We start from the raw sequence: 14610 nt of genomic DNA on the forward strand, positions 1-14610 counted from the left end.
AAGCCCCTGACCTCATATTACTGTGAGTTTTGTAGTGTTTTGTAGTCGGTGGACCATGCAACTTTCCCTTGCTGTAATTACATAGTTGTGTCTATGCAAACTGTGTGTGTCTTGCTAGCAGTAAAATTCAAAGAAATCTCAGATACTAAGGGGATGAGAGGGGCAGTGGGAGCTGGGTTTCTAATAAAAAAAAAATGGGGTGGGTAGGAAGGGATGCTTATTATTTCCTTTAGTATTATGTTAAATGCTTATTTGTCCTATGAACACTGTGTGTGCATCTTTGCTTACTCAGTGTATTACAGCTTGCTTTTTTTTTTTTTTTTGAAAATATTCTGTCTCTTCTGTTCTTCCTCTTAAAGTGTTCTTTGTCTTTGGTGTTTCCAAATACAGCACATTTCCTTGAAGTTACTCCTTAAGACATAGATAGCATCATGGGAACTTTTTCAGTTCTGAACTCACCCCAGAGGGAATGTGTGTTTGGATATTAATGGGGTTAGAAAAGGGAAGAACCTCTGCTGTGCTTAAAGCTGCATTTTGTCACAGCACTTTCTCTAGAGTTTTAAGATCTCAGACTCAGCAAGTCCTAATGTCCATAAATGCTTGGTGACATGTTTCCTTCCAATTGGTGGCATATGATTCGTCTTAATAAAATGTCAAAATAAGAACCCATCTTGCTCTTCTTGAAGGTTTTGTGTTGCATCTGTACATCTTAGATGTTCTCAGAAACTTTAACAATGTTATTGCATTGGGAACTTTGATGAACAGTAAAGGTTTGCTGCCAGATAATGTAGAAGGGAACGTTTGTGGTGCTGGGAACGAAGCTCCTGTTCTTTGTAACACTGGTAGAAAACACGCTTTGAGAAACACAGCGCAAGAACTGCCTTTATTATGCAAGATTCTGTTCTCCATCAAGACAGAATATTTTATGCATGCATCTAGTCCTCTGCTGTATTTAATAATCTGAGCATAAAAATTGATGTTGCAAAAAGGGGTTAACGTTAAGTCACAGATTGCTTGACCAGTTAAAGCTGTGCATGTTAACTGTACCTTAATTATGATTTGCTCATATGAATGTTTCTCTTGCTTGTTAGATACCACAAGAACGAAGAGTATTTAAATGCAGACAGATCCACACTCAATCCTGTGTTGAATGTCAGGTTGTCTGTCAGTTGCTTAGAATGCTGCCTCAGCTCAGCAGGCCTTTGGAGCTGTGGCTTGCTTCGTTGGTGGGTTACTAGCACAAAATAAAAATCACCGTTACTTGTGCAGTTTGTTCAAAGAACAGGTAGAGCATACATGAAAACCTGCATTTTTACTAAATCAAGTGGGGATTTGAGCAGTTGTCATGCACTTCAAGGCATTGGGGTAGTAGCTATCGTCACATACGTAGCTTACATAACAAGCTGTGCCTTCTTATTTTAATATTTCTGCCTTCCCTGAAAAACAAATAAGATCTCACTTTCCTAGTAATTTATATTATAATAAGTAAAGTTCTACCAACTACTCTCCGTGCTGTTCCAAAAGCTTCTATTTAGTTTAGATGCATAAACCCTTTTGTTTTCTTTGATAGATGAGCTGTCACAGTCACTGTGCTTTGCAGCATCATCTACATAATCTTCAGTAAGACTGCTTGCTTCATTAGGTTTTGGCATTTGTTAAAAAAAAAGTTTGATTTTCTTTTGGAGGTGTTTATTCTTTAAAAATGAGAAAAAGGGAATATAATGTATTCTAGAAACTTTTAATAAAACTGCACAGTAATATTGGCTTTGGGATTCTGTATCACGGTGAATTGAGAAAAAGACATAAATTCTTTTCTACCCAGTCTTTGGAATTCAATTAGTTTAGTTACGTTAAATGTGCAAGAGCTGCTGAAGAATGTAAATCCTGTGATATCAGTCTTGTGGTCATGGTTTTGAATATTTTTATTCTGTTTTGCTATGAAATTTAGCTCAGTGAATTGAATATCTACACACGAAAGGATGTGATAGCGCTTGCCTAAAGGTTTAGGTTTTGGTTAAAACCTTCCACTATTTTCCTTCCACTGTAACCTGCTAACGCAGGTGCTGTTTCAGGTATTGTACTTGCTTGTATGAAAGAGAAGGAAACAATGGGGAGGCTTCCTGGCACTGCTCCGTCTCGGTGCAGCTGAGCACTGTTGGGGTGTGCCGTTCATTCCAAGTTCCTTCTGAGCAGAAGCCATCAATTGTTTTCTGTTATATGGGATTCTCATTTCTGAGCTGGTGAGCAAATGCATAATATGGATGAAACCAGCAATCCATTTCACTCATCCAGGTTTCCGAAGACAAAAAGTTTAGCGTGACAATCCTACTTGCCTGTTGTGTGCGCCCCCTCTATGCTTTAATTCATTTTCAAGGTTTTATTAGCATAAAGTATGAGCGAGACAGAGAGTTATTTAAAGTAGCAGTGTGCTGGTGCAATAAATCACCCTTTGAGGGAACTTCCCAATATGTGTTTCTAATACATACTGCAAAAATAGTATTAATTTACTTGTGAGGGAAAAAATATTTTATTTGAGGAGTGCTTAGTGATAAGAAATTAGAGTGCACCCTGGAGAAAATGAAAAAATGTGTATTATTTTGCACATCAGAATCAATCATTTCACAAGGAACTAGCGTTAGCTGTTTACTTAGTTGGCTTTGAGTTATTAAGCCATCGCTCTACCTGCTAATTAAAAGTACATTTTATCCTAAAGTGAATCTTTTTATTGAAACTGGACAAACAGTGCTCCACAAAGTCTCTTTAGGATTATAATGACGGCTTCAGCAGCAATAGGAGCAGTTTTTGTCTTGGAAAGCACAGAACTATTTGCTGCATGTTTCCAACCCCACAACTTCCATCAGTTCATGTGCAATAACTTCAGGCAATCAGTGTGGTGCTATTATTGCTGGATGCGCCGCTCGGCTGTGTGTTGGTGGCACACCTGCAGAGGCTCGCGTTGTACTTGGGCGCGCGGCTCCATGCAAAGTGAGCAATAAACAATCAGCATCTACCCAATGTGGATGCTGATATGTTACATTTTACCCTATGTAAAGCCAGCCCTGCTTTAATGCTGGAAGCAGGTTGTGATAGGGATACCGAGTTTTCTTACTGTGAATATTTCTGCAATCCAAGTTGGGATATCTGTACTGGGAATTACTGTTTTTAGCAGGTAGAGGCAAAACATGACACTATGGTATACTATGTATATCCAGGTTAAGAGTCCTGTCTTGGAGAGAAACACATGCACTCGTTAGTTGAGTAGGAGAGTTCTTGATGCTTCGCTGTTTGGAAGGAAAAAATCAGGTAGCTAGTGTTTGGTGCCGTGTGTGTCCGTGTTTGTGCACTGACTTAGGGGAAGAGATGCAGCAAACCTCATCTGAAGCTTTGAACTACGAAATACAGTATTCTATTGTGGTATTATCTCAATGTCACCTTTTTTTGAAAGAACTCCTGTTAGCCTGTCCTCATTTTGAGTAAAAGAAGATGTGGCAAGTTTTTAATGGCAGGTGGATGTTTCTGGTACGGCTCGATTTGGGGGTGAAGGGGTGAGGTTTGTCAGGTAACCCTGAGAGAGACAAAGGTGCCTAGCTAGCTAGGGCTGTCTGTTTTATGGGGTTGGAAGCTGTAGAGATCCCACACTTAGGAGACCAGCTGGGAAGAGCTAGGGCCGAGCACGTGGCTCTCACGGCTAGTTCTCCTGCCAGCAAATCAGGGATTGCAGCCTGGTTTATATCCACTTCGAAGGGTGGCCTGAGCTGATACCAGGTTTTGTTTGGTAATGTAGAAAGCATTTTTTCCCATATGACAAAACAGCATTTTTGCCCTCTATCTGGCAACCCAAAGATTTGATTGGAAGGTTCAAATGACATTGTGTGGGCTTCCAACTGCTCCAGCGTGACCTGCCTTTATCCTAATGATCGGATGGAGACCTGCGCGTAAGTCATGTCGCACTGGGTAGGGTAGGGGTTGCGCTTTCTTGCCATCAGATGGCTTCGTTACACTTCCCCACTTCATAGGCAGGTGAGAGGGAGGCTTTGCCTTCCAGCCAGCGCCCTGGGGAGGTTTGCCATTGCACATCCTCCGCGTTCTCTGGGTTTTGCAGCCCCGTTACTCATGGGGTGGGAAGCAGGGGGGAGGCGCCCTGCTCTGTAGTTTTAACAAAACTGTAACGGGCTTTCCAGGCTCGATCGTACTGTGTCATGGTTGCCGTGCCTGCATCACGAGCTCACATCTGCTCCTGAACTGCGCTGCAGCAGAGGAATTTATGAAATGGGCCGCAGCCACTTGGTTTTTATCCAGACGGTGCTGGTGGTGGCACCACTGAGCTTCTGAAAGACAACAGCCAGCAGACACCCCCGTGACATATCCCAAATGAACGTCTACCACAAGGGGAGGAAGTTTTGAGGGAGTGCCATTTTGTCATGTTTCCATATGGATAAGGGTTTCTTTGGGCTTCACTGCTGGCAGAGGACAAAATCCTTTTGCTAGGAAGCGAGTTATTCATATCACAGCAACTCAAACGCAAGGCAGAATTCAAATCCTGGATTTTTGCCTACTTTTAGTTAGGGGAAAGAGTTGCTGCCTGAACAGCTTGCTGGTACTGCCATGAAGATGCACAGATAGTGATGCTTATTGCCTCTGTGATTCTCTGTGGTTGCACATGGTGTCATTACAAACAGAAGGAGTGATTTTCTGGTTAGGTGGTTAAAGTTGTGTATTGTAATTGCTAGGATAAAATGCACTGACTAGATAAAAATCTTTCTGGCAATGTGCCTTGATGTACTCCAGCTGCTAAGAACTAGAAAAAAAATTATTCCCAATGTGATCAGTATCCTAAAGGATATTTCACATACATTTTTAGATTCCAAGCATAGATGACTTTTATTTTTTGTAAAATCAACTTAAAACAAATTGTGCTACTCTTTGACCTTTTCATTCCTACATGAAATGTCGTTTTCATGTAGTCCTTCCCTTTGCTCATAGACCTATTATTAGATTCCAGGGGATGGGGGGGAAAAGGCAATCAGCTGTTTCAGTCATGATTAAAGACAGAAATTTTCTTTCACAGTTGTATAATTTCAAAAAGTTGTTTGTTTATTGTTTCCAGATGGAAGTAAAATTCTATATTGCATTTTTCCTTCTAACTGAAATATGCAATTATATCTAGTAATGCAAAGCACTTTGTAAAAAAAATATAATTATATATATTTATAAAAACCAGCAGGAAACAGATGTTTAGCTTAGAATGTTGAGACACTGTAAAGTACAAGTATGCATTAGCCCATGATATCCTTCAAGTTCTCTCTGGGATATTAACTAATAGTTTTATTAAGTGATGAAATCTAGTGTTCTGTGTGCAATCTGTGGTGTGGGAAAATCTGTCAGCATTGACTAAGTATGACTGTTCAGCACATAGCTATAATTTAATCAATCCTATGTGGTAATGTACTTCAGTGTAGTTTTAGGGGTAAGGAGAGTAAAAGGGAAGACTGGAACAATCTTACCTTAAAGCACTGGGTTAGAATGTGATATTTATATCCTAACACTTGAAAAGTTTGGAAGATTGATTTATCCAGATTTCTGATGTAATCATGCAGAAGTTCTGTTTAGTTCATTATTCTGTTTCCTTCTGAACCGTGCACTCCAGGTTTCTGGTTATAAAAGGTAAATTTGAGAGCACCAGTGGTACTTAAGTGGGTTACGAAAAAACAGTCGGTCATCAGGTATTTCTATCTTCTGTTCAGTTTGTGTTAATAATAATTTGTGTTCTGCTAAATTCTGCTAAACCAAGTTTCTGGTTATAAAAGGTAAATTTGAGAACACCAGTGGTACTTAAAAGTGAATTACGAAGAAACAGTCGGTCATCAGGTATTTCTGTCTTGTGTTAATAATTTGTCTTCTGCTAAATTCACCAAGTTAATAGTTATGGTCCTAAAGTACTTGGTAAGAAAACAGATTATTAGTAGGAGCTTTTATTCAGACCTATGCCTGCAGATAGAGGAATGTACTCAATAGGACTTCAGTGCTTAAAGCACATGCAGCATATTTTGTGTAGCTTTTGACATAGAAAGAAAGCAAAGAAAGCACTTCACAGTAGAATGAGTTGTTTGCAACCTCGTCTTCTCTAGAAGGAACTTGGCGTGTCTAGAACGTAGCTGGAACTGGTGACCACAGCAGCTGGGCTGCGTTAGGGTTTCCAGATATGTAAGGGGTGTGTTGTATGTGCATTTCTGATGGTATGGCAAGCCATTTACTCTAAAGAATGCAAGATCATTGATATTGAGGGACTGATGGGCGTCTCTCTAAAAGAAGATGATCCATTGGACTAGTCAATAATATATTTGAGCTTATATTCCTGGCTCTTACTGCATACAGGGAACTGTAGGGACAGTTGAAAAGTTTTATTAGTTAATGCCAGGTATTTTGTGTCCCGTTCGTACAGAACCAAGGGAAATGACTTCCAATGACAATAGTTGTCATTAACCCTGAGAGATACCGACACTAGTGATTGCAGAAACCATGTGATTTCTTTTTTTCATAAATGGGGAATGACTAGAAGGAGCAGTTCTGGCTGGAGGCTTGTTTCACTGTGGCTGCTGAGCGCTATCGGTGTAGTTCCTCTCACAGAAAGTGGAGCTGCCAGCTCCCTCTTGGCCGCATCCTGCTGGAGCAGATCAGATGGGAGACCAGCAGGATTCTGCGTGTTGCTCTAAGATAAGCAGCTAGTGAGTTTCGAATTGGCTGGATGTTTTTCTCAGATCCTCCAGATAGGAAAGCAGTTTTTAGATGTTAGGATTTGGTTTTCACATTTCATACTTGGCAGGAAAATTTTCATTTTTTTTTTTTAATGCAAAGAAGACAGGAGGACAAATAAAACCACCATTTTCCCATAATTAGAGAATTTCCTCACTGGTGACTTCAAAACTCAAAACTTTGTGGTAAAATAAAGTAGTTTCTTATTCTTTACAATGTATGGTGTCTTTAACACAGGTGAATAGAAGGTAGTTATCCTTTTTTTTGTTATTATAGTTATTAGTTCCTGTTGGCCTGCAACGTGTGGCTAATTTTGTAAACAAAAAAAGTGGCTACTATGATGGAAAGAATCAATCCCTGTTTTAAGGTTAGAAAAACGCTTAAAAAGTAAGTGTCGTTTAGTATAAATGCAAAGGGGAAAGAACAAAATCTTAAATTTGTAAATGTAATATTCCCCATGTTTGTATGGGATAGAAATCCATTTTTTTCCTATCAAATGATTCTCATCCTTACAAAATCTGGAATAAACCAGCACTTTTGTAGCTAGAATTCTAATAAATACTTTATTACCTTCAGAAAGAATTCACAAAGTGGTCACATATTGAAGAGGCTGTTATTCAGAAGATGCCAAATTTGAGAGGAGTGAGAAAGAATTAAATTTTTTCCTGTGTTATTGGGTGAGTTATTTTTAACAACTTGGCAGATTCACAAACATACTATGAAACTTGACTTTTATTGGTTTCTTATAAATCTGGTTTTGAAGATTGAAGTGCTTTGAACAGAGATAAGCAGAATAATAGGCTTGTGGTACATAGCTTAGGGTCCAGCCCTTTTGCCATTTCTCATATTTTAGAAACATATTTTATTACTGATAAGCAAAAAAAATCACAGATGACTACTAGGATGCTTCATATGAACTACATTTAACAGTATTTTGTAACACTTGAAAGAGAAGGAAAGTTTTCCTCATTTTGTTACTTTATTTTACACCGTTTCATTTTGCAAATAGATTGTAGCTGAACACCTGAAAGAATTATTAAGGGCATAGGCAAATGATTCCATTTGAAACAGACACATCAAGTTTGTATGGGTGCATGGTGGCCTTTTCTGTACTCTTTTATTCATGAAGCCAGAAGCCGGGTTCACTGCACACAGCCTTTCTGTGCATCAAATGGTATGCCCTCCGTTATCGTTAGTCATTACTGTAATGTTTGCTTTACGTACCTGAGTAGATATTCCACTGAATAATGTAACCACTTCTCTTAGGCATTTATGTAATAGGATCTTAGAAACTTTCAGAACGGCTTTCAAAAGTGATTTGGGAGAGCTGGGGTTTTACACACAGATGTTGGTCAGATGAGAGGTGTATGTCGAGAGAGTGGTTTTTATTTCTTGCGCTAAAAGTCAATGCTTTTTAAAGGAGGGTGCTTGAAAGTGGAAAGGTACAAGGGTATTTACCTTCTCTTTGAACAACCTAGGCCAACTTTGTAGAAACAGAGGGGAAACCTAGATGTCTGACAAATATTGCGGGTTAATGATCTGGAAAGAAATTGTAAATAATTGCAGCTTCGCAACTCAATCTGGCAGCAGTATGTGTCGTCAGACATAGTATCTCTGCTGTCAAAGTGGAAAGGAGAAATGGTCGGAGGAGCCTGCCTGGAGCATGCAGAGTGCAGGGGCAGCTGAGCAGGCAGTGCGGTGCTCGCCCCTCGCCAGTGCCCTGTGTGCTCACTGTGGGCCGGGCAAGGGGACACCGTCCGTGCAAAACTGAGCGGGCATATAATGTGGTTCTTTGTCCGAGTTCACTTATTTTTTGCAAGGTCAAGATTAACAGGCCATATCGTACCATATTGCACTTACTCTAGATGCCGTTTTGTCTCAACTTTAAAAAAATATTTAAATTTTCTTGCTAGACTGTATGTCCTTAATTGTATAAATAAGAAAAATGAAAGAAACGTGACCACCATCATCTATTCTCCATCTCACGTTCCACCACCCTGCCAATCCTCAGTCACGGGGCTGGTTTGGCTTTGATTTGGGGTCCTGTTTGCATTTTGTTATTACCTTTACTTTGTTTTCTTTCTGACCTTTTGGACTTGTACAAGATGTATAACATCCTTTGTCTCTTTTCAAGATGTCATCATGCTTTTAGCTGCCCCCCGATTAGTTCTATACATTTTGTAGCCACTTAGCTTTAACTCCTGGAGTCTTATCTCTGAAATAACACAAGTAACATATTTCAGACCAGTATTGGGGCAGGTTTGCAAATGGCCAGATACACCTCAATTAGCAAACTGCCAACTTTAAGGGTTCTCCAATTAGAGACATTCTGTTATTGGTATCTGAGAACTTACTTGACTCTGTACTTGACTCTGTCAAGAGAGCAGCTCACCCTGCCATCTTCTGAAATTGGAAACGGCCACTGTCTGAAATCACCAACTTTCACAATACTTTGCTTCTAAAATTTTGTTTTAACTGAATAACCAGTACTATGTAGGGAATGTTGTCCCCATCTCAAAGGAAATGCAACCCCATAGCTTTGTTCTGATTTTCAAATTAAAAAAAAACCAAAATTACTTCCAGGTATTTTCACCTGTCCCTACTGTTTCAGTATCGTTTGGGTTTCAGAAGTATTACTACTGCTACTTAGCCCATGTATTAATTTAAATTAGTTTTGTGTGTTGTTTCCATGCTGCTTTAAAGCTTATTCTTTCTTTTTTAATAACTCTTAGGAAATGGCAAAGATTCTCAACCATCCAAGAGTATATGCTTTTCTGCACATACCAGTCCAGTCAGCCTCTGACAGTGTGCTCATGGACATGAAAAGAGAATACTGTGTGGCAGACTTCAAACAAGTAGTGGATTTCCTTAAAGAAAAGTAAGTCTACTAATATTTGAGAAAATAACAGTGTCGGGTTTTTTGCAATGTCAAGAACATGTGGCTGAAAACACAATTACTTGCAACTTCATAATTAAGGTAAGAAAAAGAATGCGCTTCTTTAAGCTTTCAAAGAGTTTTCTGGAAGCCCCTTGATGTGGTTTGCCTCTTTGCTTGAGCTTTTATAAGCATCTTAAATCTCTGCATGACATGCTTTTAATTTGTCAATATATTCCTAATCTTTTTCAAATAATACATTCTTATATTATTTTTTTATACTTAAGCTACTATATATAGACTGCTTGAAGTTGAAGTTATTGAAGTCGTCTTTAATGTGGCTTTTGAGCATTGTATACTTTGTGTACTGGAGATGATCCAGCTCCAGCAAATATGAATGAGTTGGTTTGTGTTTTGTTGATTTTTTTTGTTTGTTTTTTTCTTTAATAAGTATTTTATGTCCTATAGCTGATGCACATTTACATCGATATAGTAATACTCTAATCTTGCTTATGGGACTGATGATTTCTAGGATTATTTCAAAATTACTTCCTTTAGAACAGAGCTAATAGTGAGAAATAAAAGAGGGTGTCACAATGTGTTTACTTATGCTGACCTGAAGATGGTAGTTACATTCACCTGCAAAGCTTTTGTAACTACAAGTGGTAATTTAATATCCAAGGAAGTCTTTATACCTTTTACAATTTAATAGTGACATATTTTGATGGATATTTCTCTAATTGATTGTCCTTAAAATAGCTGTCTGGAGGATTATTTCTGTTACCTTGTTTGGCTACTTTCTCTCTTGATCTGATTTTTTTGTTGTTGTTGTTGTTTGTGTGCTTGTTTAAAATGAATTAAAGCTAGTGGAGTTGTACCTTCAGTTCTTAAATTGCACTAAAATACTTGCACATAAAAGAAGCAAATTTTCATAATCACTTTTTCATGATCATTGGAAAATCCAGCAGTCTACCTATGTAGAACGCATTATGCGAAGGGCTCCGTGGGAATTATGATATGCAAGAAAGAAAAGCAAACTGTGACACGATGGAATCTACTTTGCAAACTCTGTGTAGTTTATAGGATGTAGTTTATAGATGTGCCTGTGTCCTGTCAGGCAGCTGATGGAGTGGAGCTGCTTGTCTTCATACAGGTTGATTGGACACTGATTTTCCACCCTAAAAAATGCACATGATTTCTTGGAACTTAATTTTCCTGTGACTGTGGGTTCGAGTTAGTTTTTAATTAACAGATACATTGTATTCCCACGTATCTTAAGTGGGAACTGTGTCAGTTTATGTCTTAGTTGACTTGAAGCGGATTCATTAGTCTCTTCAGTAGTTTTAGAATTGGCATCTATTATCATAACAGCATCTGGATTTTCGATAACCTAGTATAGCTGGCACATGTTGGGGCATATGGGAATTTATTAAATCATTCAGCTCTTACACACAGAAAAGAGTGAATTACTTAATATCCAAATTTAAAACAGCTGGTCATTGAATATGCAGTAATCTATGACATACGTCTTTTTCCACAGGCTTTTTTGTAGTGAACTTAACAAGGAAGAAATAATTGGTTTGATATCTTAATTTTAAATAATAATAAACTTTACTTATCCTCCTTATTAAGAAACTACCAAATTATCTAGTAGTTCCTGTTAGAAAACAGTCTCCAAATATTAAGATGGAAAATTCTTTGCACCATATGGCATCAGGATGAGGAAGCTATGCAAGGCAGAGAAAATGTTTCGGATATTTGAACATGTGCACATCTGTAAAATTAATTCCCTGCCCCCCCTTTGCACTTAAGAGCATAGTGTCTTAATTTGTAGTCTCTCCTCTTATGGCAGCAGCCAGCTATTACATTCCTGTATAGATATTCCCATAAAGATCTCAGCACAAACTTTGCCAGGACTTAACATTGCTGCAGACAACCCCAGAGCCCAGAGCCAGAATAGCTAAAATTAAATATGTGTTTGAACTACTTTAATAGCCAAAGGGATTATTTCCATCTTCCATTTATCAAAAAGGAAAAATAAAGCAAAAGTAGAACCCCCTATATCTCCTTTTTCAACTGCTAGGGCCATAAAGTCATCTAGAAGCTTCCTACACACAAAATGTACAGGGTGTTATCAGCAGATTCCAACTGGCACCTTTGTCTCTAAAATGTGGCATCTGCTCTGATAGTATCTTCACCTAAAACTCTATTAAACCCGTAATTGCATAGGCTGACCTGCTGAAGAAGAAAAGCCACTCATCAAGGAATTATACGGTTATCATTTAAATGCTTACTAACTTGAGTTCAAGCACCTAAGCAAATAGAAATGAAGCACGGCAAGTGAAAAATGAAGGGAAGAAGGAAAGGAATGAGCCGTGTCATCTCGTTGGGTTTGGAACCCCAAAGATACCGAGTGATTCCTGAATCCTTCTTTTCTCAATCAGGCCAACAAAACACTCTGGCATGTTTTTCTCCCAGAAGAAGGAGCAAAGGTCTTTTCCTCCTCTGGAGAGCCAGGACTGGCTGCGGAGCTGGCTCCCTCGGTGAGCGGGTGTTACCCATCTCCTGCTGAGCACAGAGCGCCTCACCGAGAAGCTAGGGTACTCCAAAGCTATTACTTTTGGCACTGAATCTCACTTTTTAAAAAAAGAATGGAGCATTCTAGACCCTCTGAGACTGTGAAGTTAGACGTGTCACTTTTTTCTTCTCTTTGAGGACTCTTTCTTCAGGCAGGAACCCTAGAAACTAACTTAATGAATATTGATGTTCTACTGCAGTCTTTTGATATGCATCGCTTTGGTTTTTAGGGCCACTCTCCCCAGCCAGGTGACAACATTTTTGGCTTATTATGAAGAACAGTAGCAAAAGTATAGAATATAAGGCCAGCCAAACAAATACATTCAACTGAAAAACTGAACTGCAGAAGTCTTGGTTTATCCTTTTTAAATAGTTCCTTCTTTGTTATGTTGTACTTTTTTGCACTGAAAATTCAGATATTCAGAAAAATACTGTTATGCAGTTGATAGGTCAGTAGCTGATCTACGGATACGATATGTGTGTGTATATATATATTTACAGAGAATTTATTTGTAAACTATGTTGGAGAGCAACAGCATAGCGGAAATGAGGATGCGCTGATTAATTTAGAAGGTGACCCTGTACAACCTGTGCATCGTCTGGGGGGACTAGTGCCCTAGTCCATAGTCATTAGGAATCTCGCAATTCCTGATTCCTGGGTGAGATACTAATTTCAATGTGTTTGCAACTAAGTGCAAGATCTTTAGAGATTGCGGCTTTGTAAATTTAACCCAGAGACCAATCTACTCCCGTATCAGAAAGTCTTTTAGCTGTTGTGTTGTTATATCAAAATGTGAGTTGTTTTTCATGTGATCTCAACTTTCAAGATTCAGCATAAATTATATTTTCTAAAAGGTGATGTTTGTAGTTGCAAAAAGAGCAAGACTGCTTTAATTACCTTGAAGTTTTGAAAGTTAATCCCCTGAAATTTACTTTTGCTGATAAAAGCAAACAACTGGAATATATTTTAGTCAAAGAAACCTGAGATCTGAATGTCATATTCTGTAATTGCTTGAATAATCAGCAATGTGAATATATACCCATTTAAACAAACCCTTAGACTGGTAATGTGCTTTCCAAATTCCTTGTTTGCTGTTGTTGACCGTACTGTATTCTCTTACCTTTCTGGTTTGTGAAGCGAGTATGATGTTTGAAAAAGTTTGTATTAATCTTTCCCTATTACTGCTTCTTGATAAAGTAAGAAAATTGTAAAACCAAAATTTAGACGAATAAAAAAGGGAGGGAAATCTAGAGCTAGGCTGAAACACTATACCTTTCTGGTTTGGGAAATAGCATAATGCTGAGGAAAGCTGGGTTTGCCTTGTAATTTGTTTTTATTTGTGTTCTAAGAAGCATAATATTAATTGTGGGTGGCTGCTGCTGCTGTTCCCTTGAGATTGTCTCATAATTCATACTGGAAACGTCTGAGCTTTCCAGTGTCATCTGAAAGCCAGAGCTTAGGCTGCCAGAGGGGAGAAGTTACAGTTCTGTCAGGCAGAAAGTCCTGTTCTTTTTCGCACTATTTCTCTCTCCTCCATTAAAATCAGACCTGCTAGCAAGCCAGCCCTAACCTCTGTTACTTTTAGCAGTAATCAGTTATCAATTTTTCAGTATATGTAGGTACATAATTACAAGCAGTTGGAAAAAGAGTAAAGGACCAAAAGTAAATGGGTGCAGGGGAAAATAAGTCATGAGCTTGAATGAAGATTAATCACTCGGGTGTAAACTCAAATTTTAGTTGCCCAGGAATTCCAGACAGCTGCTGAACATCTGAAAAAAGTGGAGATAATTGTCGAAATGGAGAGAAGGTGTAATGTAGTCCTTGGGGACAGCTGGCTTTCAGGGAAGCCCCCTTCCTCCGTGTTGCTTTACAAGGAGCTCAGCCATCAGATGGTAGCTTCAGCAGCTTCCTAGGCCACCTCCTAACTCTGTGTTTAAGGATTTTGGGGGATTCAGCAGTGACTGCCTCGCGTTTCTTTTGATCTGCCGTGACTTTTGTCTCTTGCTGCAGCGGCACAGGCTGCGTCGGCTTGGCGGTTGGGACAGGCGGCTCGGGGTAGAGCGGTGTGGCTGGAGCAAGGTGGGCTCCCCATTGCGCTCCGTATCCACTTTGGCCTTGGCTTTCACAGTAGTGTTGGAGTGTCTGGACGACACTTTTCCCATTCCGCTTTCTCACTAGAATTTTGTCCAGTATGCTTCAGTACGGCTGCTCTTGCCTTTCGGAGCAATTGCTCAAGCAGTAATTCGTTTCCCAGGTTCTAGCCTTTTGTTACAACCTTGTTCTTATCTAGGCATCGTAACACGTACCATAAAAGCTTATGTAGGCAATCAGCTATTTGTCACAGTCTCTCTCTGTATTTCTTGTGCGAGCATCTTGCCATCCAGAAGTCTTCTGCTCAAAGATT

General features: G+C 39.1%; 1 protein-coding gene across 1 annotated transcript in view; it reads left to right on the plus strand.

The window, feature by feature from the left end:
- Positions 1–14610, plus strand: part of CDKAL1 (CDKAL1 threonylcarbamoyladenosine tRNA methylthiotransferase) — a 428463-nt gene that overhangs the window by 271699 nt on the left and 142154 nt on the right. The window contains exon 11 of the mRNA XM_080381401.1: positions 9486–9631. Coding sequence (XP_080237527.1) covers positions 9486–9631 — 146 coding nt within the window. The remainder of the gene's footprint in view (positions 1–9485; positions 9632–14610) is intronic.

Source organism: Falco punctatus (assembly GCF_963210335.1).
Source record: "Falco punctatus genome assembly, chromosome: 3".
Taxonomy (NCBI): Eukaryota; Metazoa; Chordata; class Aves; order Falconiformes; family Falconidae; genus Falco; species Falco punctatus.